This window comes from Rhinolophus ferrumequinum, chromosome 12 (genome assembly GCF_004115265.2).
Source record: "Rhinolophus ferrumequinum isolate MPI-CBG mRhiFer1 chromosome 12, mRhiFer1_v1.p, whole genome shotgun sequence".
Taxonomy (NCBI): Eukaryota; Metazoa; Chordata; class Mammalia; order Chiroptera; family Rhinolophidae; genus Rhinolophus; species Rhinolophus ferrumequinum.
The window spans coordinates 80565607-80593059 of NC_046295.1; the positions used below are offsets into that span (position 1 = coordinate 80565607).

At 55.2% G+C, this 27453-nt stretch overlaps 1 protein-coding gene across 3 annotated transcripts; it reads left to right on the forward strand.

Moving 5' to 3' along the window:
* Positions 1-13457: 13457 nt before the first annotated feature.
* GFI1B (growth factor independent 1B transcriptional repressor) lies at positions 13458-18652 on the forward strand. Of its 3 annotated transcripts, none has more exons than XM_033122185.1 (7): positions 13459-13602; positions 13843-13962; positions 14383-14520; positions 14932-15203; positions 15814-15951; positions 16895-17159; positions 17831-18652. In XM_033122185.1, the coding sequence occupies exons 1-7, from the start codon at positions 13551-13553 to the stop codon at positions 18007-18009; spliced, it is 1164 nt and encodes a 387-aa protein (XP_032978076.1). In that variant the 5' UTR covers positions 13459-13550; the 3' UTR covers positions 18010-18652. The 3 variants fall into 3 exon arrangements, with proteins under 3 accessions (XP_032978078.1, XP_032978076.1, XP_032978077.1); XM_033122186.1 differs by having other exon boundaries at positions 13462-13602; positions 16994-17159; XM_033122187.1 differs by lacking the exon at positions 15814-15951 and having other exon boundaries at positions 13458-13602; positions 16994-17159.
* Positions 18653-27453: the final 8801 nt, after the last annotated feature.

Sequence of the window (27453 nt, forward strand, 5' to 3'; positions counted from 1 at the left end):
TTTCCAAATGAGCTTATTACACGTGTCTTTTAAAAACTACAAACCACTCATCCTGCAGAAAAGCGCGGACAGATCACTTTTCCGGGCTGCACGGACTGTGAGCACAAGACCACCGGTTCTCCCTCTGTCCCCAGCACCGCCACTGTTGTCTTCTTCTAATGTTCGGCAGAGGGGACCTCCCTGGTGGCTCATGGGTTGATAAGAAGCAACAGAGGAGAAACATGCTGGTTCTTCAGGGGACTCTGATGAAATGGAGACCTGAAAACCTCTGAAGACCGTGGGAACATGCAAAGCGGATGTAAATTGGGTGCAGAGCCTGGCGGGTGGGAGTGTTGACTGCATCCAGCCCTCTTGCAGGCAGGACACTCCTGGTGCCCAGCAGCAGCGAGACACAGCCCCCGGTGCCAAGAGAGAGGGCTCTTTCCCAGATGGGTTTGTCTTTCTAGTCCTCCGAGAAGGGGTGTGCGTCCTCCCAAATGTCCGCATTGTTTTGCATTCATTTCGGGCTCTGCTTCCTGGGTCTGGGGTCTGAAGCCAAGCCCTAGTCCTGGAGCCCCCTGACCCAAGTAGGGGTGGGGGAAGGGAGGGCCGTGCCCGCTCAGCAGCCACAGGAAACTCCTGTCTGCTCAAACTACCCAGGTCCCAAGGCCATCCGCCTCTGGGGGTGCTGCTCCATGAGGCCTGACTGGGGAGGTGAGGACCCACTGGGAGATGTTTACATGCCTAAGGCTGGCTAATGAACACACACACGCACACATGCATGCACACACGGTGCACACGTACACAGCTTGTTGGGAAAACACAGACTTACCTTTGTGCATCGCACACTTACTGGTCCTGTGATGTGCTAGGCCTGGGGCTGGGAAAGACTGGGGAGCGAAGGGGGGGTCCATGCCTAGTGGATGGGGTAGATGCCCCCACTACCACTGTGTGGACTTGGGCCCGCTGCCAGCCGCCTCTGGAAGTTGGTACTTGGTTTCCCATCACACGGTTGGGAATTCCAAGTGACAAAATGCTCCCTCGGACTAAGAGACGAGGCCTGTGAAGCACCACCCCCCCATGTGGCCCAGGGTACATGTTCACAGAACTTCCGTTCCTTCCTCCTCCATCTGTGCAGCCTCCAAGTGGGCTTCCTGTGAGGGTCCAGAGAGAACACAAAGGAGGAAGTCCCTTGGCAGTTCATGCAGCAGGAACCAAATGTAGGTGTTTCATTAATAATCAACCTGCCATGGAAATGAGCACAGCCCCCTGAGGAGAAGCAGGCTGACCCCACCCTGGGTTTGGGGGGTGTTTTCTCCCCAGCAACTAAGGCTGCTCTTGACCTTCTGAAGAAAGAGAGAGCAGAGTTTGTTAGTCGGCTATGGGATATTTCTGCTGAGAAAGAGTAACTCATGAATTGAAGTGTTTTCACATTTATGAAATGTTTTTGCATGCATTACCTCATTTGCTACCTACAACGACCCCAAGGGAAGCACGTCCTTAGCCCTGTTTGACAGATGTGAAGTTAGGGTCTCAGGGGAGACCTGGTCCCGATTATGCAGCTGGTGTGTCAACCTGTGCGCAGTCCCAGGCCGGAGCGTAGGAGCGAGTCTTCCATTCCACCAGGCCACCCTGGAGAACTAGACGTTCCCCGCTCTGTGAATCACCATTGGGCATTTACGCTTTATAAAACAGATGAGATACGCAGATTGAGGCAATAAAACAACGGCCACCATCATGAGGGGCTTTCAAAGAGAGTTAGGAGGCCAGGGTCCCAGTCCTGAGTCTCCTTCTATCATGCAGGGTGTCATGCGGGGTCTCAGCTCCCGCTCCCCACATAAGAACACAGGATATGCTGAGGCCAAAAAGGGACTCCCACGGAGCCATAGATAGGGGAGTCATACCACTATATTCTTGCTGGCGGCTGGTTTGGAGAAACGGAGCAAACATCTGTCAACACTCCAACAAGGGGTCTTCCTGCACCCCACTCTCTCTGGCGGCCGGGCGAGACAAACGTAGGAAGTAGGATCCACACGATCTGCAATCCGCCGTCCACTTTTCTGCCTGCCCACCAACCCAACCAGCGCAGCCACGGCAGCTATATCAGTGGCTAATCGGCTAACTAGTAACACCCAGCCACAGCTGACGGCCATCTACTACCCGAGCCAGCACCTTTCCACATGAGGCCGAGAGCCTGGAAACCGCTCTCTGGGGCTCTGTCCCCACACCTTCTCAGAAGCCGTGTGCCCTTGGCAAGTCTCTCTCTGGGCCTCAGTTTCCCCTTCTGCAACCTCAGGTGGGTGAACTGGGGGTCTGCCGTCACCCTGCCTCTCAGGTCTTCACGGGCCTCCTGCCAGAAGGTTTCATGTTTACCTGAGGAGAACTGGTGGAGACTTTTGAAGAGGAGAAGTCTGAGAAGCTGAGAAGTCTGTCGGGGTAGAAGGAGCAGAAGGGCTTCTTCACCATCTTGGTATTTCCTAAACCTCGAGGCGGGGTCCCCGGGTACCGGTTTGACGCCCCCGCTGGGGTGGCTAGGAGCCATTGGGTAGGAAGGCAGGATCCTGGCCAAGCACCGCTGCTTCCCCACCCCATTTCTCTGCGCCCCTCTTTCATGTCCTGCTCCTCTGAGGCCCCCAATCATCTTGTGACGGGAACGCCCCGGGGTCTTCCTCCAGGATGTAGCCCGCCCCCTCTGAGGGTCATGGAGGCCAGAGGACTGAGGGTCGCACTCTCAGGTTGGGGGAGATCCTGCCTAACTCTGTGGGCCTCAAAGCAAAGGGTCAATCAAGATTTGTCTGAATTCAAAAACGTTATATGCACATGCACACATGCATATGGGTGGGGGGGAAAAGAAAGAGGGGAGAGGGGACGAAAGAGAGGGAGGGAAAAAGAGAAACTAAAAGAATACAGACCGGGACAGAGGTGCACCTTCTGTTTTTTCTTCTTTCTACTCTGATTATATATCATTCTTGTAATTTAAACGGTAGTTAGATAGGTGATGATAGATAGTGATGATAGATATAGATAGATCGATCAATAGATAATAGATATATACGGATGGATGGATGGATGGATGGATGGATGGATGGATGGATGGATGGATATAGGTAGATAGGTAGGTAAGTAGAATTTTTAGTGTTTTCAGTCTGGTTTATGCCAGAGGAAAAGTAGGTAGGAGCGCCACCGCGTGGCTACACTGTGAATTGCGTCCTCCCGCGGAGCGCAGGCGCCTGGGCCGTGAGGCGGTGACCCCGCAGGGCAGTGCCATGCCCCAGTGCCAAGCAGCGTTTCCCGGCAGGGTTCCCTCCACCTCAGCTGCTTGTGGCTCCTGGCAAGAAGCCTGGGCTTGGAAAGAGCTCCGCAATCTCCCTGAAGGACTGTCTCAGCGGGACAGCGGTTGAGTGCTTTTTCTGGCACCTCAAGAGGCAGGTAGAGAAGGGTAGCCCCGGAGCTCAACCACTCGCTAGGAGCCCCCTCACCCCCACCCCCACCCCCAGGGCAAGAACCACCCAGTCTACGCTTGCCGTTCCTGGGCTGATGGACTCAGTTCATGTTTGTTTCATTCCTAATTCTGTGGCCATTCTAAGCCAAGGCCGGAAACGTGCCCAAGGTCACATAGCCAATGCCAGCTGGTGATGGGACCAGCCTGGACCCTGCCACCCACCCAGCACAGCTCATTCACCGCCCTCACCTCCCCCCACACACAGCTTCCGGAACCACCTCTACTTGCCTGAGATGTCCCCACAGAGGGCAGGGGACTCTGCACACTGTCCACTGCCCAGCCCTTAGTGACAGTGGTGCCCATTTATTCAGTCTGATCACAGTCCCCGCAGGCCCTTGTTACTGGGTCAGCTTGTGTCCGTTGCCTGCTGAGAGAGGACTTCCCAGTGTTCTTACCCGCAGATAACTTGTTGATCTCATTGAGAAACAGCTGAGTAACCACGACTGACGAAGCAAGACAAGAACCCACAGGTTGTCCTGGGTGGACCAAACCCTTTAGACCACAGGTGACCCCAGGGGTTGTGGGAAGTCTGGGAAGGCTTCCTGGAGGAGTTGAGGCTGAATTAGGTTGTTAAGGAGGAGATTGAAGAGAAAGAACATTGAATTGGGCCAATTAGAGACCCATATCTCTCCCCCTGGCCAAAGTGATGGGTGCAGGGATGGGCGTGTGACTAGGTTGGACCAATCAGAGCCAACCCCAGGCCTCTTATGGAAACTATTGAGAAAGGGGCTTTTTTTCCACTGGAGTTTCTAAGTTCATAGACTACAGCTGGTAGTGTTGGTGATCTCAGCACCAAGATAAAACCAGTACAGAATAAAGCACAGTTGAGAGATGGAGAGAGAGGTATTCATTCATTCATTCATTCATTCATTCTGTAAATGCATCATCAGTGCCAAAGCCCTGGAGATTCATCTGTGAGCCAGGCACACACAACACCTGCTCTAGTAGTGTTTCCATTCCTTGTGGGCAGTCAGGCCAATAATAAATAAATAAATAAGCAAATAAATAAATAAAAAGGTAATATGTCGACAAGATATTCTCAGATAATTATGAATGCCTAAAAGAACAAAGGGTAGGCTAATGAAGCAGAAAGTGACAGGAGTGGGAAGTCCTGCTTTAGTTGATGGCCAAGCAGGTTCCTCTGCGGAGGTGACATTTCACTTGAGACCTGAATGACAAGGAGGTAGCCATGGGAAGCTCTGGGAGTTAGGCCATCTAGGCAGCGGTGACAACACACGCAAATATCCTGAGGCAGGAATGATTGTGATCCAGATAATATCCTTTGAGCACCTGGATCCGGCCACGCCTGAAGCTGAAACTTTTCAGTGACAGTGAATGAATTGGTTTGCTGTTGTTATTAAACTAATCTAATTGGGGTTTCTTCAACATGCATCTGAAAAAGTGCTGCCATGTGAAAGAGCTCTGACACTGTGGAAACCATTCATCTCTGAAACTGAGAATTGGTCCTGTTAGGCAAAGGGAGATCACGGACGGTTTTTCCACCCGCGGGGACCCTTCCTGACCTTGCTTCTTTTCTCTCTAGGCTCTTCTCTCCCATCCTTCCCTCCCCTTCAGTCTCTACCCTCCACCCACATTGAACTTGGCTGCTGTCAGTTCCCTGAAGGTCCTGAGCTCCAGCCCTTCACCTGTGGTGTTCCTCTTTTAGACATTCTTCCCTACTTTCCTTCTCCCAACGAACCCAGTCTGGCATCATAGACATCACTTCCTTCATTAAGTCTCCAAGTCTGGGTCCGTCTCCCCAGGCCGCATGCTCCTCTGCATACTGTGTCTACATCACAGCACTTTCACCCCAAATTAGAAATTTCAGGGTATTCTGTCCCACCTGCAGGACCAAGAAGGAGCTCATGAGGGTTCCTGTCTGGTTCGTATGTGAAAGCCCAGCATCTGGTACCTACTAGCCACTCAGTCAGCATGGACTAAATGTCTATGTCCCCCTCTAATTCATATGCTGAAGCCTGCCCCCAATGTGGAGCTATTTGGAGGTGGGGCCTTGGGAGGTAATTAGGTGTAGACGAGGTCCTGAGGGTGGGGCCCCCATGATGGATTAGTGTCCTTGTCAGAAGAGGAAGAGATACCAGAGCTCTCTCTCTGCTGTGTGAGGTCTCTTCGAGAAGGTGGCTGCCCGCGAGTCGGAAAGCTTGTCCTCACCAGAAACTAAATCTGCTGACACCTTGATCTTGGACTTCCCATCCTTTGTGAGAAACGAATGTTAAGGCACGCAGTCTACGGTATTTTGTCATGACAGCCGAGCTGACTAAGACAGGGAGCCAGGCAGGAGGGAAGAAGGAAGAAGAAGGACCCTGGTATATGAAAAGTACCAACAGTAACTAGAATGAATGAATGAGCACATGGATGCTGAAGTGATTTTGCCCTTGGAGCAGGCTAATGAACGCCCTTCATTTCCAGGGCTGCTTGCTAAGTGGAGTAGGGTGGGCTCTGTGGGCATCCCTGGAGGGCATTGATCCAAAGCTGGGAGGTCTCAGCTGCAAGGGCCTACGTGACACAGCCCCGGGGCTGGAGGCCTGGACACTGCTCTCCCATGGAGGGGGTCTCTGGGCGGCTCCAGGGAAGGCCTGCCTTGACTTCCAGGCTGGAATCCTGGTCTAGGAGGGTCCTAAGTTGGTTACTCAAGGGGAACATAAGGACCCCAAAGTGGGCTCCCAGCCTTAGGACAGCAGCTAAACTGCACAGACCCCATATAGCAGCTTTACACTAGAAAATATCCCAAGAACTAAACACCCCAATTGATGAAGTGGTCGGTAAGGTAAACCAGGGAGAACTGAAATATGTTAATAAAAGCCCCAAGAAAATCCAGGAGGGATTTCAATAAAATAACATTCGGTGGGAGAAGACCCACCAGTTTACAATAGCAAACTATGGATGTGTGCGTATGATGAAGTGAGAACATGAAGGAATGGGGACTGTCAAGTTAGGGGAGACTTTTTTCTTGGTGTCGTTGAAGTATTTTCTAAGTTTTCTGCATAATGACAAATGGTTACGCCCGACTGTTGGCAATGTGCAACATCTAAAGAATATTCTAGATGCTTCCACTAATCCCTCTCTGGCAAGAAGAGAGACCCAGGGCTGGGGTCTCCTGTGAGCAGCCTGGGGTTGCGCCCTGAGCCCCGCGGCCTCTCGCGGGCCCAGATGACAGCCAGGCTAGCACTCACTGAAGGGCTGGACTTAGCTGGGACAGACCTCGCGTGAAACCCCATGAAACCCCGTTTCTCTTCCATCGGACCTTGGACTTGCAGTTTAAGTTGGGGCTTTCTGTCGCCACACTTGATTTCTTTATAAGGGAAACATAATCTCTCCAGCACTAGGCTGGACAAGCATGCAAATCAGCCTAACAGTGCAGTGTTTTGTGAGTTCTTGTCTTATGCAAAACCTCCTCCTGAAATAAATTAATCATCCTGTTAGCCAGCGGACGAGGAGGAGAAGGTGTGGGGTGTTGGGGATGGGATGAGCGGCTGGGGCTCCGTGTCCAATGGGATGAAGTGTTTGAGACTGGCTGTCCCTGCTTTCCCCCCGGTGACCGGGGTCACGCTGGAGGCCCCATGGACCTCCGCTGGTCTCCTCTGCGGCCAGCAGATGGCGACACAGGCCCTGGGACCCAAGGGCAGCCTGCCTGTGGGCCTGCGCCGGCTGAGGGTCTGGCTGACTGTTGGCGCTACCATACCCGACTGCTCCTTCACCCCTTCTAGGGTCAAGTCCGGGGATGCATGAATTTGACCTTTCTTCTCAAGGGTGACCTCTGCAAGGAAAAGAGAGACCTCTCTAAGAGCCACTTGCTAGCTAGCCAAGTTCTTGTAGCAGAGTGTTTCTGGCTGGAAATGGTAAACCAGTGCAGGGAGAGAAGGAGGGAGGGTGAGAGGGAGAGAGAGAGGAGGGAAGAAGGAGGGAAGGACGGAGGGATGGAGGAAGGGAGGAAGGAAAGAAAAGAAAGAAAAACTAAAGATAGTTATAAGTGTCTATACAAAATCAGGTTTATAAGTAAACCATTCCATTTTGTTTTAACTTTCATTTTTAAAATATACTAATTCAGCCATCACTTTCTTTTCATCTAGATGTTACTCAAAATTTCCGGGAGAAAAGAGTGCAGCTCCAGGAGCCCAGGGTTAGAAATGAATGGGCGCCCTGAGCCCTGGGAAGCTTTGATAAGCAAATGCAGGCCCGCGCTGCCGCTCTCTATTGGTTGGCCCTTCACCGCCAGATTTTGACACAAATAATCAGATTGAAAATCAGGGAGGGGAACAGAAGAGGGGGGAGAGAGAGAGAGAGAGAAAAGGAGAAGTATCTATTTGTGCAGAGAGTCACAGAATTGACCTAGTTGAGCCAGTCCCCAGAGAGTGGCTGGGAAGTCCCCACTGCAGGACCAGGACCGCAGTGAGTGCTCCGGACAGGTGAGTGCTGTGGACTCGTCCCTGCCTCTTCTTTTCCATTTGCATGTCTCACTTAGATTGTTTCCAGGCAGGTTACCGAGTCCCTTTTGCACTTCTAGGAAGAATGAGGTGGGCTGGCAATCTCTCTTATGGGATGTAGCTTTCAGCCCTTGAAGCGGGAGAAGCAGGGCTGAGGAGACAGTATGCGAGATGCTGTGTGCCTGCTTAGGAATTACGCCTCCCGGCGAGAGTACATAAACACCCTTTTCAAAACTCATTCAAAACTGGATGCACAGATATCACCTACACGCACGGTGTGATACCCACACCCCAGCTGTCCCAGGACCTGGGCAGAGAGAGAGAGGCATGACACACGCTGAGGAGCCCGAGTTGGAGCTCTGTCCCGGGGCCACTCTGACCCCTCTTTGTCTATAAAGTAAGAGAGTGGGATTGAGACAACTCTGAAGGGAGTTCCAGCACCAGCGTCCATGGTCCCAGATGACCATCACCAAAGTTCCTGGGACCCCGAGAGTGAGACGCCCTCCCGTCCAGAGCCTACTGACGGGAGCGGGGAGGCTGCCCTCTCCACTGCACTCTCCACAACCTCTGGTGGTGTCACAGTCTTTTCTACCTTTTTGGGGGGCGAAAAAGCAAGTTAGAGACAGGGTGTTTGGGGTAAGGTGCTTTAAAATAGGGCTTCTATTTTAAAAGGGGGGACTATTTTAAGGGGGGACTGTCCACGAAATTGCCGTGAGTACATTCTCCTGGGGAGAAAGTCCACAGCTTTCATGAGCTGTGTGTGGGTTTCGTTTGCGGTCTCTGGACGTGGACCTGAGCTGTATCTGCCCTCCAGGGCTCCTGGCTCCTGCACCCTGCTTCGTGGGCAATGGGCAGATTTCAGTCTTGGTGGAGTGGCAGGTTTCTTGTCCTTAGAGCTGGCACAGAAGAGATTCTCGGATAAGGAGACGAGGTCTCTTCCAACTCAGATTTGGGGGTCAGTATATACGCTGGTTCCCTTGCAGAAAGTTCTTGGGGAACATCAGAAAGCTACCGGGGTTAGTTAGATTGGATTGAGGGAGTCACTCAAAACCCGTGCAGACCATTTTCTGGAGGTTTCAGGAGGTGGGCTTGGGGGTGCCTATTGGAGAGCACGAGGGCTCTGAGGCAGATCACCCCAGATCACCCCCCCGGGAAAATAGCCTGATCACATGCGATGCTTCACTGGGACATAACCTCTTAACCCTTTTCAGGAACAATAGAAAACCTTACCACTCTCCTCCTTAGTCTAGAGGGAGGGTTTTGTTCATTTGTTTCCAGGAATTCAAGCCAACGGGAGCTGCTTTAGTCTCTAATTCCGAAATGCTCGGGAAATGTCTTGTTCACTCATTTTTGTTTTTACTAAGATAAAATATACATAACATGCAACTGACCATTTTAACCGCTGGAAGCGTATAGTTCAGCGGCATCAAGTGCATTCAGGTTGTTGTGCGACCATCACCGCCATCCATTTACAGGACTTTTTCATCTCGCAAAACTGTCCCCATGAAACACTAACTCCCCATTCCCCAGCCCCAGCCCCTGGCACCCATAATTCTATTTTTGGTTCCTATGAATTTGTCCACTCTAGGGACCTCATATAAATGGGATCATATGGTATTTGTCCTTTTGTGACTGGCTCATTTCACTCGTAATGTCTTCGTGGCCATCTGTGTTGTAGCAAGTGTCAGGATTTCCTTCCTTTTTAAGGCTGAATAGTATTCCATTGTAGGTATAGATCACATTTTGTTTTATTTATCCATTGATGAACACTTGAGTTGCATCCATCTTTTGGTATTGTGAACACTGCGGCTGTGAACGAGGGGGTACAAATATCTGTTCAAGTCCCTGCTTTCGATTCTTGTGGGGGTACACCCAGGAATTGATTCACTGGCTTTTGACGTTGCATTCTCTGAACGTAGGAGACCTTTGAGACCTCCTTCCCAGTTTCAAATAAAAATAATGACCACTCTCTGCTCCGGCCCCTAAAATGACCCACGCTCACTTCCTCTGACTCCTACGTGGAAAGATTTTTTTTTCTTTGTTTGTGTTTCCCTTTAAGTCACATCTTTAAACATAAAGGAAGTCCAAAGGGTCCTCGGTAGCCGACTCTGAGAAACAACGGAGTCTTACCCAACCCTCCCAAAAAGGGAACCCAAGTGATGAGTTTCTCAGTCAAGGTGGGTCAGTCCCGCGCTCAAGGTCAACGAACTGTGCATGGGATTTTAGAGCAAAAGGGAAGTGTAGAAATCTTAGTCCAACCGTCCCTTCTGAGAGATAGGAAAACCAAGGCCCAGGTTGGTGGCTGATGTGGTGAAGCTCAAGGTCACAGAAGCAGATAGCCCTACGGAAGCCTGCCCGAGGCACCTCTGTGTGTAGGAAAATCACAGACATGCTGCTCCAACTCCACCTGGACGTTGGGGTGCAGGGTCGCTCCCTCACTTCAAAAGATTCAGCTGAGATTCTGACTCAGGGTCAGGGGACCCTCTATCAGGATTGGGGGTTTTTGAAGAGATGTTAACAGTGAGTCTCTTTCCGGAGTCCGATACCATCAAGGTCTCTGTTTTATGAAGAAATCTTCAGCTTCTTTCATAATCTCTGCTCTTAGCTCTTTCTCAGAACGGGTTTATGTGAATCAAAACGGTGTGGTTGTAAATTAACTACCATCTAGGTGATTGGTTCCTGTTTTTTTTGTTTGTTTTGTTTTGTTTTTTAAACTCCACTAACAGAGTCCAAAAGGAAGTTCTGTGGGTGCAGGTGGCCCCCACGGTGAGCTCATGAACCTGAGAGAGGGTTATTGTGTGTGGTCCTGAGTTTGAATCAGCAGACGTCTAGGGTCTCCTCGGGATCTAAGCCCAAGGGAAGACCAAAGCTTCCCAAAGGAAGTCTGTTCTCTCACCAAAACACTTCAAGGATTGCTGTCGGGCCTCCTGGATTCTGGAAAAGAGGCAAAACTCAGGGGGATTTGGGTTTCTCACCCTTTTGCCCCCACAACCAGCCTCCCCTCCCTGCTCCAGGCAGGCTGTCTTCATCCAGTGTTCAAAGGACCACAGGGCGATGAGCCCAGCACGGGGCCAGAGGTCAAGTTCGCACAGGATGGGCACTGGCCTGGCTCGGCTATAAGACTCTGGCAAACCCCTGTCCTCTCTCGGCCTTGTGTCCCCCGTGACCTGGGAAGGCAGTCACGGCTTCTCTTAACTCCAGTAGGGGTTGGATTTAGATTCGATGACATAACACACCAGGGAGCTTTAAATGCCCCATTTTCCTCCTTAGCATGTCAGCTCAGTTCCCTCCAAACTAAGTGCCCACCCCGTGGTCTGGCGGTCACGAGCCTGGAGGCCTGGGTGACTGAATCCCGCTCTGCCCTGGGACTGTGAACCAGTCTCTCGGTCTCAGTACCTCCTCCATAAAATGGGGTGGTAGGGGCTCAGCTCACTGCCAGGACTAAGACAGCTGGGACGAAGCAGAGAACAGCTGCAAGGATTTCCTAGAGTTTGGGCACAGCGGCTTCCATACCTGCCTTTGGTTCTGGTTGATTTACTAATAAAATACCATGTAAAAATAAAAAAATTCATCTTTTGCTAGAGAGCCCATGGCCCTTGGAGGGCCCCCAGGACAAAGGGCGAGGGGAACCCAGCTCCCTAGCTCTCTCCCAGTGGGTAGGGGTCTCCTCTCAAACTGCCCAGGGTCTGGCCTCCCCATGGGGTTCCTGAAGCCAAGAGCTAGAAGGGGGAAGGAAAGGGACTGTGGGGAACCCCCACAGTGAGGGGGGGTGGCAGGAAAAAGAATGTCCCAGGGAGATAAGGCCACTGTGGTTGCCTGGCAAGCCTGGGGAGGACAGCAGGGCCGGCGAGCCTGTGAGGTCAAAATCTGACAGCTGGACGGGACCCCACCCCCATTTCAGAGCCCAGAGGGGCAAGGGCCTGGAGCACGTCCCTGCTCCTGGACCAGGGCTTGTTCCCATCCTTAGAATATGGGCTGACATAGCGCCATTGCTCAGTGCTCCCTGCAGCCCAGGCACCATGGGAGCACTTCACACCCTCATTGGTAATAAATGAAGGTCCTTTCTTCCCCCAGCAATCTCGGGGGGTTGGGCGGTGATCTGGACACTGAGCTGCCGCAAGGAGGGCCAAGCCTGGGCCGGCCCCCAGGCAGAGTGGCCTCAGCCCACACTCCAGATGCCCCTGGGTCCCTCTTCTGCCGGACTCTGGGTCATCCCCTTGGGGAATGGGTGACTCCCAGCCCTGCTCCAAAGGCAGAGCTCCAAGCTGCCCTCTGTAATCTCCCTCCTCCAGTGGCCTTATCTCCCAGGCCCTCGCTGTTGTTCAGAAGCAGCCGTGATCCCTTTCCCGCGCTTAGCCCTATCACCCCTGCAGCCCTGCATGGTGGCCGGCCTCAGGCACGAGGGAGTCCTCTGCGGCCTGGGGAGCGAGACCAGCAGGGAAGCCGAAGGGACGCCCGGCTGAGCATGTCCTCCCAGCTTCTTCCTAAGGCTCAGCGGCATGGGGGTGGGGAGGAGAGAGAACCACCAGAAGATGCTGTCTGGGAACAGGGATGTGAGACGTTTTGGGCGGCAGGAGACGCGCCATGCCCCAGAGCGCTCTGCAGGGGAAGCAGTGGTCCGCGTGGTCCAGCCCCTCGGGACAAAGGGCAGGTCTCTTCACTGATTGGGTCCTCGGTGTCCTCCTGAAGCCCCTGCACAGTAGGTTTGGTGATGGGGCTTGGCTGGCCGGCCCACTGCTCAGCTCCTGGAGTTGGGGACATTGGCCTCTTCATCCATAGCTACAGAGACTGCAGGCCTCCCGGTGGGGTGGACTGGGGATCCTCTCAGCCTTGAGCCACACACACAACTCCAACCCTCCCCTTATCCCCAGAGAGAGAGAGAGAGAGAGAGAGAGAGAGAGAGAGAGAGAGATCTCCTCCCTCTCTGGGGACCAGACGCTGGGTAGGGGCCAGTCAAGGGGCAGCGTGCTCTGGCTGTATCAGCTTCCAGCTTGCAGAGCGACGTGGGTTTGTGATAGAGGCGGCCTTCCTGCTGCAGCTTGCCCACCAGGCCGCCCTTTGACAGGCAGCCGCACATAGGATTCTCTCGCCAGTACTACAAGCCTGGAAGCCCCACTTGGCAGAAGAGGGACTAGAGAGGCCCAGAGAGGTTAAGTGTCTGCCCCAAAGTGCACAGCAGGTGACCTGGGATTCTAACTCATGAGCCTCTGACTCCACAAGCTGAGCTGAGACCACCCCTCACCAGCATCCAAAGGCCCATCCAACAGGATGCAAATGCAGGTTTCCAGATGCAGGGTCCCCAATGTGTCACATATGGAGACCCCATTCCCTTCCTTCTCTGGGGTATGCAGGCAGGAGCAGGCTGGCCCCGAGGTTTCCTAGAGGTTGCTGTATTCATTTCCTAGCCTCCCTAGTGAGGGAGGTTAGGATTTAGTTGCCATAACAAAGTACCACAAACTGACTGGCTCACAACAACTGAAATGTGTTCTCTTGGGGTTCTGAGGTCTCTGAAACCAAAATCAAGGTGACAAGTCAGGTCGGTTCCTTCTGCAGGTTCTGAGGGAGTGTCTGTTCCCGGCCTCTCTCCTACTTTCTGGCGGTCTCCAGCAAGCCTTGGCTTCCTTGGCATGTCGCTGCACTACTCCAGTCTCTGCCTCCACCTCCACGTGGATTCCCCCTGTGCGTCTGTGTCTGCGCCCAAATTCCCCTCTTTTTATAAAAAGGGTGGACCCAGTATGATCTCATCTTAACTTGATCACATCTGCAAAGACCCGATTTCTAAATAAGGTCACAGTCACAGGTTCTGGGTGGCCATGAACATTTGGGGGACGCATCTCCACCAAGGACAGTGGATTCAGACTTCAGGAGGACAGATGTCCTCTGGTCCCTCCTAACCGTTCTCTCCCTGCCCCCTTGTAGGCGTGAGGTGCGCGCTGACAATGCCACGCTCCTTCCTGGTGAAGAGTAAGAAGGCTCACAGGTACCACCAGCCCCGCGCCCAGGAGGATGAGCTAGTCTGGCCTCCTGCCCTGAGCGACGGTGAGTCAGAGAGCCGGCTGGCCCCTCGGGGCTCCCCGCCTTGCCCCCGTGATGAAGATGCAGTAGCAGCTCACTGGCAATAGCCCCCCTTCCAGGCGTGGGAGCAGGAGGAGCTCAGCCCGTGTTGATTGAATGAATGTACCCATGTGGGACAATGCACCCATGTACCCATCAGAGTGGAGCTGGTCCAGCTGAGGACATGGAAGACCTGGTGGGGGGCCGATCTAGGGCCAAAGTCTGGTGTTAGGGAAAAGCGAGACTGGTCGAAGAGTTCTCCAAGGGAACTGGCCTCCACCCACTTCCCCCATCCTGGCAGAGCCCCTGAGTGTCAGCAGCCAGAGGCAGCAACAAGGGGGAGAGAGTCCTCCCCCTGACTCCCCAGGGCTGGAGCAGGTTGCTGATGGTCCTGTCTCCCCACAGCAGCCAGAGACCAGGGCCTGAGCAACGCTCCTGCTCTCAGCACCCTGTTCCCGAACCAGTGCCTGGACTGGGGCAACCTCAAACGGGAGCCGGAGCCGGAGCTGGAGCCGAGCTTGACCAGGATGGCCTCAGCACCAGGTACGTGGCCCCAGACCGCTGGCCGTTGCCCAGCAAGCACAAGGGGAACAGAAGGTGAACGGGCTCCTGGAGGCAGAGACCCTTGGAGTGGAGGAATCAGGAAGGACCAACAAGGTCGCCTGGATGCAATCTGGGTCTCAGGCTTCTGCTTGGACCCCTCCTGGATGGGAGCTCATTTCCAGACGAGACTCCAGTGTGGGGTTCAGAGGGCAGGCCGACGAAGTGGGTGAGGTGGGCACTCTGGGGTGGGGACACTTTGGGTCGGGAAACGCTGAGGAGCCACAGTCAGGACCCACATCCCCCCACAGCAAATGTTTGAGACTCAAACACTGAAATCCTAAGCACATAGTGGGGAGTGGGTACCCGATTTTTAAATGAGTCACCACCAGGCCTGTGTCCCACTCTCCACAGAGGGTCCTGCTGTGATGTCCCGGCCCCAGGATGGGGACTTGCCACTCTCCGACTCACCCCCGTTCTACAAGCCCAGCTTCTCCTGGGATGCCCTGGCCTCGTCCTACAGCCACAGCTACCGGCAGGCCCCCTCCACCATGCAGTCCGCCTTCCTGGAGCGCTCCGTCAGCCTGTACGGCAGCCCTCTGGTGCCCAGTGCCGAGCCGCCCTTGGACTTCAGCCTCCGCTATTCCCCAGGCATGGACACGTACCATTGCATCAAGTGCAACAAGGTGAGCAGGGGGTGCAGGTGGGCTCACGGACCCTGCTCTGCATCCCATCCCTGGCACGTGGGCAGCAGTGGGTGTTCATAGCTGGGTGTCCCCTGTGCTGTGCGTCTTGGGATGTCAAGGATTCACAATGTGCGGCATCACCGCTCACTGATCCCTGACCGTGTATGTGCCTGGTCCAATGCTAAGCACTTGACATGCATAAGCCCCGGGAGGTGGAAAAGGGGCTAAGGTTCAGAAAAGCTGAGTCACTTGCCCAAGAACACACAGCAAGTAGGTATCAGAACCAGCGTTCCACCTGGCTCTGGCCAATTCCAGTTCTTAAAAAGTAGGGTATTCAGCTACCAGATAGGGCTGGAGGGAAGGGGGTGGTGGCTTTCAGGTTCCCCTAGCCCCCACCCCATTTTATAGAGAGGAAATCCAGCCACAGAGAGAGAAAGGCACCTTTCCAGGACACACAGCACATACCCCAGAACTAGCAATTCAGGGCCCCTTCTCCTATACGCCCATCTGTGCCTGGAGCTGGGCACGGAGTGGGGGTGGAGTGGCCATGGGACCCCGGCCTGGCTCCCTCTCTCCCCCCAGTGGCCTCACGCTCTGCCCCTGCCCCCAGGTGTTCTCCACCCCACACGGGCTTGAGGTGCACGTCCGCCGCTCCCACAGCGGGACCCGGCCCTTCGCCTGTGACGTCTGCGGCAAAACCTTCGGCCACGCTGTGAGCCTAGAGCAGCACACGCACGTCCACTCCCAGGTGGGCAGCTGGACAAGCACAGCACCCCCATTCCCTCCCCTGCTCTGTGTTCCTCCCAGGAAGCCCCGGGGACTCTGGCTGCCCCTGAGGGTGACACAGGTCGGGGGTCGCTAACGATCTGCCTCCCGGTCTGGGTCCCCAACACCCACTCTTAACGCACTTGGCTTCACACACTATTGGAAGAGACTCTTGGCTCAGGTGGGATTTCGGGGGCTGCACGATGTCTGTGCCGCTCAGAAACGGCTCCACCCCTGGGCTTGAGGCCCCGAGTCTTAGAATCCCGGAGTCAGGCTTAAACATTCGTCTCATCCCACTTGGCCCTACTTGAGGCAGAAGCCCCTTCTCTAGTATTCCATTCCGGGAAAGCATCTGCAGCTGACCTGAGGTGCTAACAGCTGGGTAAATATAAAAGCTCAGGTGGGAAAAGCAGAAAATGAATGCGAGAGCCTCCATTCGTGAACACGTGCCCATTTCCGGCCCAGTTCTCTACCCCCAATCCTCCCGACGGCCTTTTGAGGTCATTTCTGTTACAGACGAGGAAGCTGAATCTCAGGGAGGTTAAGTGACTTGCCTTCCACCAGGTGGCTAGTAAGAGGCGGAAGCCAAAACTGGGCCCCCATAATCCAGACTCTTAACCAAACCACTGTGCAGCCCACGCCCATCCCTGTGTCAGAGAACTCACTCTGGGTTAAGGGATGTGAAATGTGAACCCCGAAAAAAACTCCTAGGTCACTTGGTCCATCAGTCAGTCAACAAACATGCATTGAGGCTTATTGTGTTTGGGAGACTGTGAAAGTTACAAGGAAAAATTCCACAGGCGGCCACGCAAGCCCCAAGCCTCAGCCCCTCCTGGGAGGCAGGAACGGGGTGGGGGGGGCATGCTCTGGGTCCTGTTCCTCCAGTTGTCCTCGAGGCCACCCCAATGGAGTGTCCTGTTCCTCAGGGGATTCCGGCCGGGTCCAGTCCTGCGCCCAGCTTGGCAGTCCCGGGTCGCGAAGCCCCGCCTGCGCCTGACCCCCCGGGGCCTCGTTTCCTCCGGCAGGAGCGCAGCTTTGAGTGCCGGATGTGTGGCAAAGCCTTCAAGCGCTCGTCCACGCTGTCCACCCACCTGCTCATCCACTCGGACACCCGGCCCTACCCCTGCCAGTTCTGTGGCAAGCGCTTCCACCAGAAGTCGGACATGAAGAAGCACACCTACATTCACACAGGTCAGGCCGCCGGCCCAGCACTGCACCCCACCCGGCCCAAGTCCCCGGGCCAAGCCCCCCAAGGCCAAGCCTGTCCAGGGCCCAGGCATAGCCTCTGGGCACCCCTACCTTTCACTGTTAAAAGGTCCCAGCTTTAGGAGGAGGGTGGGATCGAGTTACACGGTGAGGGCTCCCTTCCAAGAGGGCTGGATGCACTGTGTTATTTACGTTCACTTAATGCGTAGAAAAAAAACTGGAAGGAAACAGCACAAGTCAACACTGGTGCTCTCTGGGTAGAAGTGACACCAGCCGGTGAATTGTTCATTCGTTCATTCATTTCCTCATTCATTCACTTCTTTATCCATTCATTCCTCGGCTGTTTTGCACCAGACCTGGTGCCAGGTGCTGGGTTATATTGATAAACAGGACGGGTTATTGATAACCCGTTATCAACCCGGGTTACATTGATAAACAAGATGTACCTAATCCGGGTACTAACCAGTGTGTGTGGGGGAGGTGGGGGGGGGTCAGAATTGAATTTTTTGCTTGTCTCCCTTTTCTATTGGTTTTCTAAAGTGAATGTGGGTTGGCCATGAGATAAAAACATAATCAAGTTTTGCAGAACAAAAGCAGGGCATCGGGGCAGCAGGCCCGGTGCGGACGGCTCTGACCCGGTCCTTGCTACCCCACAGGTGAGAAGCCACACAAGTGTCAGGTGTGTGGGAAGGCCTTCAGCCAGAGCTCCAACCTCATCACCCACAGCCGGAAGCACACGGGTTTCAAGCCCTTCAGCTGTGAGCTCTGCACCAAGGGCTTCCAGCGCAAGGTGGACCTGAGACGGCACCACGAGAGCCAGCACAACCTCAAGTGAGGCTGTGCCCGCTCCGGGCTCCTGGCCCGCCTGTCCTGACGTCCCATCACCTGGAGAGAGGCCAGCTTCATGCACCCAGATCCCCAGTCTCCTGGAGGCAGCACTGGATGGGAGTCTTTCAGCTTGTGTTCAGACTTACAAAAGTGCTGTGTGACCTTGGGCAAATCGCTTTCCCTCTTTGGATCAACATCTCTGCTGCCAAGTGTGGGAGCTGGGTTGGGTCTTTTCTGAGCTGAAGTTGTCTATAGGTGTAAAAATTTGGGTGCCTTCCCCAGGGCAGAGCCCAGAAGGCCGGAGTAGCCCCAGGTGGACAGGGGTGCCAAGAATAAACCAGTGCTGGGACCCACAGAGAAATCCCTCCCCCTGCCTGCTGCCCACCATGCTGGGGCTTGGTCCCCTTGGTTTTTAGCGGGCCTCTTTCAGACTGCCACGGACGACGGGCAGAGCTGCCTCCTGCCCCAGTGGGAGGCCTAGCACCCCTCTGCTTTAGCCAGACATGCTGGCTGTGCCCCACTGCACTCAGCTGGCCATGGGGAGCGGTCTGTGTGGGGATAGTTCTGCTGTCTGAGCATGGGGCTGGAGAAACCAGAAGTTATTGCTGTCCAAAGCCTCTTCCCCTCAATTGCTGTAAATGGAAATAAAGACACAGATTTCTTTACATTTGACCAGTATTTATTAAGTGCCTCCTGCGTGCAAGCTAGTGGGTGAGGCTTTGGAGAGGGGTGGTGGAGAGCTTTGAAAGCAGAGAAAGCTAGGCAGTTGCTCTCAGACGAGTTGGGAGACATGTGCCCAGAGCAAACGGGGACGGGCTGGACCAGAAGCATAAAGCGTCGGTGCAGCAAGACCGCAGGGAAAGGCAAGGTTATGTAGTTGGAGGCTGTGTCCATTTCCTGTGGCTGCTGTGACAAATCACCACAAACTTAGTGGCTTCAAACAACACAAATCTATCATTTTACAGTTTGGCGGTCAGAAACCCAAAAGGGGGTTAAATTCAAGGTGTCAGCAGGGTGCATTCCCTCTGGAGGGAGACAGTTTCCTCCGTCTTTTTGGACTTCTAAGGCCTCCGCATTCCCCAGCTTGTGGCTGCTTCCTCCGTCTTCAAAGCACATCACTGACATCTGCTTCCGTCATCCCGTCTCATCCTGGGCTCACCTTCTTGAAAGGACCCTTGTGATCGGGGCCCCCCCTGGCTGACCCAGGCTAAGCTTTCCATCTCAAGGTCCTAACGTCACCACTGTGGCAGCCTGCATAATGGCCCCCAAAGAGGGTCCCTGGATCCTGCGGGTGTTACATGAAATGGCAAAAGGGGCTTTGCAGACGTGACTAAGTGAGGCCTGCTGCCGCCCCTCGCTAGCTGTCTGACTTCAGGTTGAGCTCCCTCCCCTGTAAAATGGTGAGTCCCTTCCGGTGGGTTGTGGGGAGGACTCCCTGAGACCGTATGGGATGAATAGCAGCGAGCAGGGCCCAGAACCCTCCTGGGTCACTCCAGCCACAAGTTCTTCTCCTGTCCCTGAGCACTGAGCTCCTTGGGCTCCTTACTTACGGCTCAGGACCCACTGAACCTGGACTGGCAGTTATCTCTGGCAACTTTCCCCGCTGCTAGAAGGGATCCTCTCTGGGCTCCAGCCCTCAGCACCAAGCCTGGGCCTGGACCACAGGAACGGATACTTCTAAACCTGTTACTTCTGGATACCAAGCTGGTTTCTATCCATTCTCTCTAACTTGTGCAAGGAGGTATCATTATCCCATTTTAATAGGTGGCAACTGAGGCTCAGCGAGGTCAGCCAACTTGCCCAAAGTCACACAGAGGGCAAGTGCAGACCCGGGATCAGGGTATCTGCTTCCAAGTCTTCTTCGAGCCTCCATTTACCCTTTCTCTCAATGACAAGCACAAACGATTCCGCTAGTCCTCACCTTGGCTGTGAACCTATGGGGTTCCGAGGCCCCTTAGAATGGGGACTCCCAAGCTCTGGGTTTGGCTGGGCAGGACCCCGATGGCACATTTCATTCCAGAGGCTCTTCCTGTTTACCTTAGCCAGAATTCCCCTGAACAAACCTGTCCGGGGTGCAAAGGGTGGGGTGGGGGTTCGAGATTTGCAGAGGAAGGTGGTCTGGCCTCCTCAGCCACCTCCCAGTTCATGACCTGGAGGCCCCACTCCTGGGCCTCGAGCAGCCAGCACACCAGAGCCAACAAAGCCTTGGAAACCCCCTGCTCCCTTCCTCCTCCTGCCCATGGAGATGTGAAGCCCAGAGAGGGAAGGGACTTGCCCAAAGCCACACAGCCAGGCCTGGAATGAGCTCCTGATCCCTGTGTAAGCGACCTCGCCCTGCACCTCCTAGGTCTGGGGAAGTGTGAGGGTGGGTGCTGGGGACGCACTTACATACATACACGCGTGCACACACATGAAGGAGCTGCTTTGCATGCTCCTTGTTTGCTAAACAAAACCACACCAATATCAGGATTTTAGCTACTTCTGCAGTAGGGCGGGACCATGAGCTAGACAATGGGCCTTTCTTCATCTGCTGAGGTTCAAGATCAGGATTTAGCTTGGGGCCCCTCCACAGAGTGCCCACAATGGCGTGTGTGTGTGGGGGCACTGCAGCCTCAGAGAGTGGGGTCTGGCACCCCATTTGCACATTGCAGAGAAAGGGGGCCAGTGGGCAGGTATGGGGGGCTCCATGAAATCTGCTTCCCCAGGAGGAGTCAGCACTGTATGGAAGGGGCTGGCTTGGGGGTCCCCCTCCTGTTTCCCCCACACACACACAAGGCAGTCATTGGGGTGGGGGGCTACTCAGAGTGCGCCCAGCTCAGTCACCCTGTTGCGCCTTCCCCGCCCCCACCCGCCCCAGGCTGTCCCAGGAAAGATGGCCTTCATAAGCAGAGCTACAGACCCTTGAGAAGGCCCTGGATGGCGTCGGCCCACAGCTAGTAGGAGCAGAGCTCCCTGCCAAAGTTCTGTCCTTTTCAGGATGTGGGGTCCGCGCTCATCACACTGGGATGGAGGGGACAACTCAGTAGGTGCAGTGGGGCACCACCCAGCTGCTGTCTGTGGTCGCGGGGGTTCAGGCACCCCGTTTTCCATTTCCCATCCTTCCACCTCTGAAATTCCCGCCATCTGAGTCGCAGTCTGTGAACTGGAAGGCTCGGTCCAGCCCTGTGAAAGGACATGGCTTCCCTTTGCCACCCCAGGGCCCTGGGCCCAGAGAGGGGAAGTGGTGGCCCCCGTCACAGCTCCTGTTAGCAGCAAGGTCACACGGAATCCAGGTTTTCTGACTCCCCGTCCAGTGGCCTTTCCCCCAGGATTGATTGCATGACACCAGCGGACTCTGTACATAGAATACGGCACAAATGGTGGCCACTGAAATTGCATGAGATGGAGGGCTGCCACACTTCTTAGACTGCCACACTGACCTCACCGCTGAGGGCTGGGTGGGTGTGGAGGGGGCACGTGAGACTTCAGGAGGGTGCCAGTAACGCCACCCCATTGTGTATCAGCCTACTCAATGGTAAATAACAAAACCAGTCTTTTGCTATTAAACCGGCCACGTTAGGGCGCAGAATGCAACTTTTGGATGAAAGGTCGGGTCAGCAGCTTCAGGCTACATCCCAGCCTCCACTCTGCGTCCCCCTGGAAGGGGGAGAAGCCCTGCCCCAGAGCAGGCCACACCCCAGCAGGGTCGCCAGGCCCTACCAGCAGCTCCAGGACCAGGTTCACTGAGGCACAAGCTGGAAGATGCCCAGAGGTCTCCATGGAAATCACTGACCAGGATGGAAACGCGTCTCCCAGGGTTGGCCCAGGCATTTGTGTGTGTGGCTGAGCTGTCCCCATCAGCCGGTGCCCAGAGTAGGGTATGTTGGCCCGGAAGGAATGGATGATGGAGCAAGGGGAGGAGGCAGGGCCGAGGGGGCAGTGGAAGGCTGTAGGGTTCCGGATTATGCAGAATAGGACCTATTCTGAAAGCTCCCTAGAGCCCAAATGTGGCTCCCCCTGCCCCCATCACCTAAAGACTCAAGTCCCAACAGCTGTGACCTAACCTGCACTGCCCTAGACGGGATCCCACTGGGTGTGAGTGCAGGCTTCTCAAAGGGAAGGGGCAGGACAAATAAGGGGTGGCTATAGGGACGACCAGAGAATGATGAAGAATCTGGACTGGCCAGAAGTGTACGAAGCAGTGGGGCAGAGCATGGGGCGGGCTGGGGGCAGCGGGACAGCCAGGCCCAGCAGTCTTCTAAAGGCTCCGAGCCATTGCCTGCTTTACGGACCAGGGGAGGAGCTGAAGAGACATCAGAGCTGAGCTTTAGAAAGACGATCCGTGGGGTGCACGGTGTGGCCTGGGGAGCAGGGGGGAACCCTGGGGGTTGGGGGCCTGAGTCAGTATCAGAAATGCCTGCCGCACCTGATGTCAACTGAGCTTGTCCCCGGCTCCCTGCCAAGGCTGGTCAGGGAGGGGAGGGCCCCCCAGGAAGGGAAGACACACAGAACCTCAAGGTGGAACCTTCCCACTTCCCTGGGATTCTGTCTCTCCCGTTATTTCCCCAAAAGGCCTTTAGGGAATTCTCCATGCCATTTCTCACCCTCACGCCTCCCCCTGGAATGCCCTCTTCCCTCCCCTGAACCCTTGAAACCAAGCTCAAGTACCTAAATACTCAACTTGTGCTCTCCCTATGACTCCATCCCACTCCTAGAAATTTGAGCTAAAGAAATAGTCATGGACGGGCACACAGACCGGCTACAGGGCCACCTCCTGAAACCCCTGTGAATGGGGAAAAAACTGGAACCACGCTAAACTCTCGTGAGAGGAGACTGGCTATGAGGCTGGCTGGTGAGTCAGACGGTGGCGGTCCACAAAGCCACTGAAAGGACAGGGTGTGCTTTACAAGGACCGACCTGGAAGGGGCCTGGCGCTGTGTGGAGTGAAAAACGCTTTTCACGGTAGCGTGCCAGTTCTGTAAAAACAGCACAAGGTACATTTGCCGATGCCTAGAGAAACAAATCTGAAGAAAGTCCACCAAACCATTGATAGCAGTTGTTTCTGGGGGCCGGGAAGGCGGGTTGGGTTTCACCCCCAATGCTATCTGTAAAAGAGACGTGGATTTGTGTGTGTGTGTGTGTGTGTGTGTGTGTGTCACTGAAAAAAATGGAAGAGAAAATAGACTTTGCAGAATAAATGTGTCAAAATAGGAAGCTGTTCATGATATCTTAAGTGAAAAAGTGGTTTAAAAAATCAGTAGGCACCATGTGATTCCATTTTGTTAGTTACACACACATGGAAGGAAGCTTGCTAGGATAAAGGAGCAGCATATCAACAGGGGCCGTTGCTGAATAAAGGGGGTTGTGCGCATTTTTTTCTCCTTATTTTTCAGTATATTTTTCTGTAGTGGGTATGCATGATAACATTATCACTGGTATTAAAAAAAGCCTCCCTCTACACAAACACCATTTCCCTGCCTTGCTGTCTCCCCCCACCCCACCCCACCCCACCCCGCCCCAGCTGCTGGCCCTCCAGGTGTCCACGCACAGTGCCACAGGCAGCTTCCTTCCTCCTGCACAAGGGCTGGCTCCAATCCTTTGTGTCCTAACACTTAGCGAGGGCCCAGCCCCTAGTAGGTCCCCAATAAGTCTAGGATGGATGGACAACGCCCTCAGGGCCCCTGGCGCCTCCTTGGCCGGTGGGGGGGACCCCTGAAGTGGAGCCCCTGTCTTGAGAGCAGTGGGATGGATGCTGGACATGCACTTCTTGGCCCGGGCCGTGGTGGAGGGCTCCTCTCTTCCACCGCCCTGGTGTCCAGCTGGAGCCAGGCAGAGCCCAGAGTTCCAAAGCTTTGGGGGGGGGCGGGCTGCAGGAAGGCAGGAGGAGGCAAATCTGAGGCAGGGACATGGGCTGAGCGGCCGTGCTCAGGTTTGGCCTGATAAGTTTATCAAATGGTGCCGGCTGCCAACCGTCAGCATGGAGCAGGCCAGTGGGCTTGGGCAGGAGGCCACTCCCGAGCCGATAGCGCCTTCCAAGTGTTATCAGGGGCCTGGTGGCCCAGAGAGCGGGAGAAGGGGAGCAGGACAGAGAGAGAGAGAGAGAGGCTTCCAGCCACTTCACCCCAACACAAGAGCAGTGAGGAGGCGGCCTCTGAGGTTCCTTGGGTGGGGGCGGGGGGGTTGGGGGTGGGGCTTGACATCCCAGCCACACGAGCAAATGTAGCTGGGAATTCGCTCTGTGGGGGCACAGGCTCAAGACCCCATTTCTCCCTGGTCACAACCTTCCAGGCCATGGAATGGAGCCGATGCTTCCCAGCTCTTCCTCAAAGCCAAAAGAAAAAGTCTCCTTTTCTGGAAGTTTCCATGCCCCGGAACGCATGAGGGAAAGCATGTGGGAGAAAAGGGGAAGGCACTTCACCATTCGTTTCCATTCTAGCTTTTTCTCTCTCTGCTCCTGTGGTCTTGGGGTGAGGACTCAGTTCTCATTTAGAGCCCCTGAACGTCCATCCTGGCACTTGTCCCAGGAATCACTCCTCAGCCGTCGGGTACATTATCTTCCCTGCCTTACGAATGAGGAAACTGAGTCTCAGAGTGAGTGAAGATGAGGGGCAGATGGCTGAGGACCCAGGAGGCCAGGAGTGGGAAGAGCAGAAGAAGGGACGGGAGGCTGAGGCCTGGCTGCCACCCCCAGGGCTGGAGGTTCTAGAACAAGTGCCTGTGGTCTACTAGGGGAGCCGTGCCCGAGGCCCACAGCACAGCTGCTGCGCAGGCGGCCTGACCTGGGTGGTGCGAGCCCACCTGTCGGAGGGAGCGCCTCAAGGTCCAGAGGGCTATCTTGGGGGAGAGGTGGCATCATGGAGGATTTTTAAAATTCCTTTTTTAGACATTCTCTGGGTTTCCCATGATTTTTTTGTAACAACAATGTAGAGCGTTTTGGGGGAAGGAGGGGGAGAAAGGTGATTTGTTTAACAGGGAGAGAAGGAGAGGGTCCCGGGCAGGGTCGCTGGGGGGCTGGGAACACGGCTGGGCCTTCCCGCCCAGGGCAGTCTGTCCGCACCTGCCTCTGCTCAGCCTGAGACGCGCACAGAGGGCCTGGGCTGCCGGGCTCTGCAGAGCCCACAGCTGTGTCCCCTGGGCCCCCTGTGACAGCCTGGGCCCTGCACACCTCCAGAGGTACGAAGCTCACCCTAATGGGTTAGAAAAACATTCATTCATCATCTCATTTATCAAGCGCCTGCCACATGCCCGGCACCATCCCAGGTGGTGAGGATAGAGCAACGAGGAAAACAGACAAAATGCCCACTCTGTTGGAGCTCCGTGGGGACACAGAGGGAAAACAGTCAGGAGAGACGATGCAGAGAGGGGGGTGGTGTGTCCACGTGGGGGTCAGCATTTTTATGGGTGGCCAGGGCCTCAGTGAGAAGCCCTGAGGTGTTCCCTCCCACAGGAGAGAGTTGGGGAAGGAGAGAGCTGTGGACAGGGTGCTGGGAGGCTGGAATGTCATTCTGGTCCCCACGACTTTCAGGTGACTTTCAGGCACTTCCCTCTGGGTCTCAGCATCTGTCTGTAAGACACCTGTGGTCTTTAGAAATCTCTAGATTCAGCCTGTGTGCACCTGGGTCCCAAGATTTCCTTCCATGAATTCTTGAACAAGGGAAGGGAGGGTGGGGTGGCGTCTGGGTGGGGGCGGGGGCGGGGGAGGGCGAGAATGGAGAATGCACGTCTGCGGGCCTGCGGCGCACAGGCGTGCAGCTGAGAGTCCAGACGTGGAGCGTGCTGTGAAACTGAGGAGGACAGAAAAGTGGGGCCCAACGCATTTTGGCAGCTTAGACCTCTGCTCGGCATTCCTGATAACAGACGACTACGCGAATCTAATATGTGTTGAGGGCTTACGAAGAGCCGGCCCCGTCCACACCTCTCGACCTGGACCCTCTGCTCTTTCCACACGTTGCACAAAGTGAGTGTAGCTGTTATTATCAGTGTCAGTGGCTCTGACCGTGGTGCACAGGCCCTGGGCTGGATGGCCCGGACGGTGTCCTCCCTGCCGCTGCGGATCCACACGACACTGATGCGCAGCTGACAGCTGGAGCCACAGGCGCCAGGCTGAGGCTCGGAGCTATTTCTGCAAAGGGTGACTTGGGACTTCCTCCCGGATCTCTTAAAAATAAAGGGGTTATCGTGGCGCTCAGGCTCCTTCCTCCACATGAGGAACCCTGGCATGATTTCGGGGGAAGGCCAGAGCCCCCAGGTCTCTCTCTGCCCAGTGAGGACTTATCTCTAAACTCAGTTGAACAGCAGGAAGGCAGTGAAGCGACCACCGTGGGCAGCTCTTCCTGCCCCAGAAGTCCCTTTTGGGAGCAGCAGGGGATGTGGCCACTGACTCAGGGGCGTCAATCACCCCTCTTCGCCGGGGCTGTGGTTGCCCACCGGACTCTGGGGGGGCTCAGAAATCAGGGGGCAGAGAGCATCCTGGGAAGCCCCCACCCAGCCAGCCTGGCCTCTGCCCCGAGCCCTCCCACTGCACCCAGCCCCACCGACCCTGTGTCTATATGTGGCCACCACCATGCAGCGCGCGGGGGAGGGACATCTGTCTCCCCTACAGCCACCACAGGGGCGGAGGCACTAGGCACCTGAAGGTCAGGCCACCCTGCAGGGAGACTGAGGGTGACAGCCCAAGGAGGTAGAGGCTGTGGAAAGGCAGGGCAGGCCCGGGGCTGGGGACATCTCTTCCTGCCAGTGGGTCCGCTCTGCAGCAGAGAGGAGCCCTGGGGGTCAGTCTGCCCCCTCTGGGGATTTCTTCCCATCTTGCAGGCCACAGACATTTAGTCCCAATGTAAGGCAACTCTTCTCAGGTTTGTGAGGAGAGAATCCCAGAACCCCATTCAACAAGCATTAGCTGGGTGTCCAATGCCGGCTGAGCCCTGATGGGTCAAGACTCAGGAGAGGGACACCTGGGGGATACTGGGAGGCTAATGGGTCACCAAGCCCAACCCCGGGATCAGGGAAGTCTTCCTGGAGGAAGCAGACATCTGAAAGATGAAAAGAATTTGATCTGTCAAAAGTGGAAAGGGCAGCCCCTCGCCAAGGAAACGGGCTGCAAAGGCCCCGGGGAGACAAAAGTCCTCTGGTCTGCCCCCCAGCTCCGCACCCATCCAGCTGAGGGTCAAGGGGCCAGCCAGTGCCCCCGCAGGAGGGCAAGAGGCAAATGTGGAAAGCTAGAGTGACCTAGTAGGGTCCCCGGAGCCGTCCTGGGGGGTCTCGGTGCCCAGCCCCTTCACCCCGGCTCTCTGCAAGCTCTCAGGGCCCCTGCTGCCAGTCCTTGCTGGCTCCTCGGGTGCCCACCTGCGGCCCGGCCCGGCCCGGCCCTCCTCGGGACTGCTCTGGGGGGCAGGTTAAGGTCCCTGAGCTGAGTGTCCCCAGAGCAGTTCTGCAGAACAGCAATCTTAGCTGGAAACCGTCACAGTTCGGGGTT

Coding starts and splice junctions, on each gene's coding strand:
- GFI1B (XM_033122185.1), top strand. CDS start 13,551: ATGTCGCTGCACTACTCCAGTCTCTGCCTCCACCTCCACGTGGATTCC. Junction 13,963..14,382: donor GCCTCCTGCCCTGAGCGACG/GTGAGTCAGAGA, acceptor GTCTCCCCACAG/CAGCCAGAGACCAGGGCCTG. Junction 15,952..16,894: donor ACACGCACGTCCACTCCCAG/GTGGGCAGCTGG, acceptor CCTGTTCCTCAG/GGGATTCCGGCCGGGTCCAG.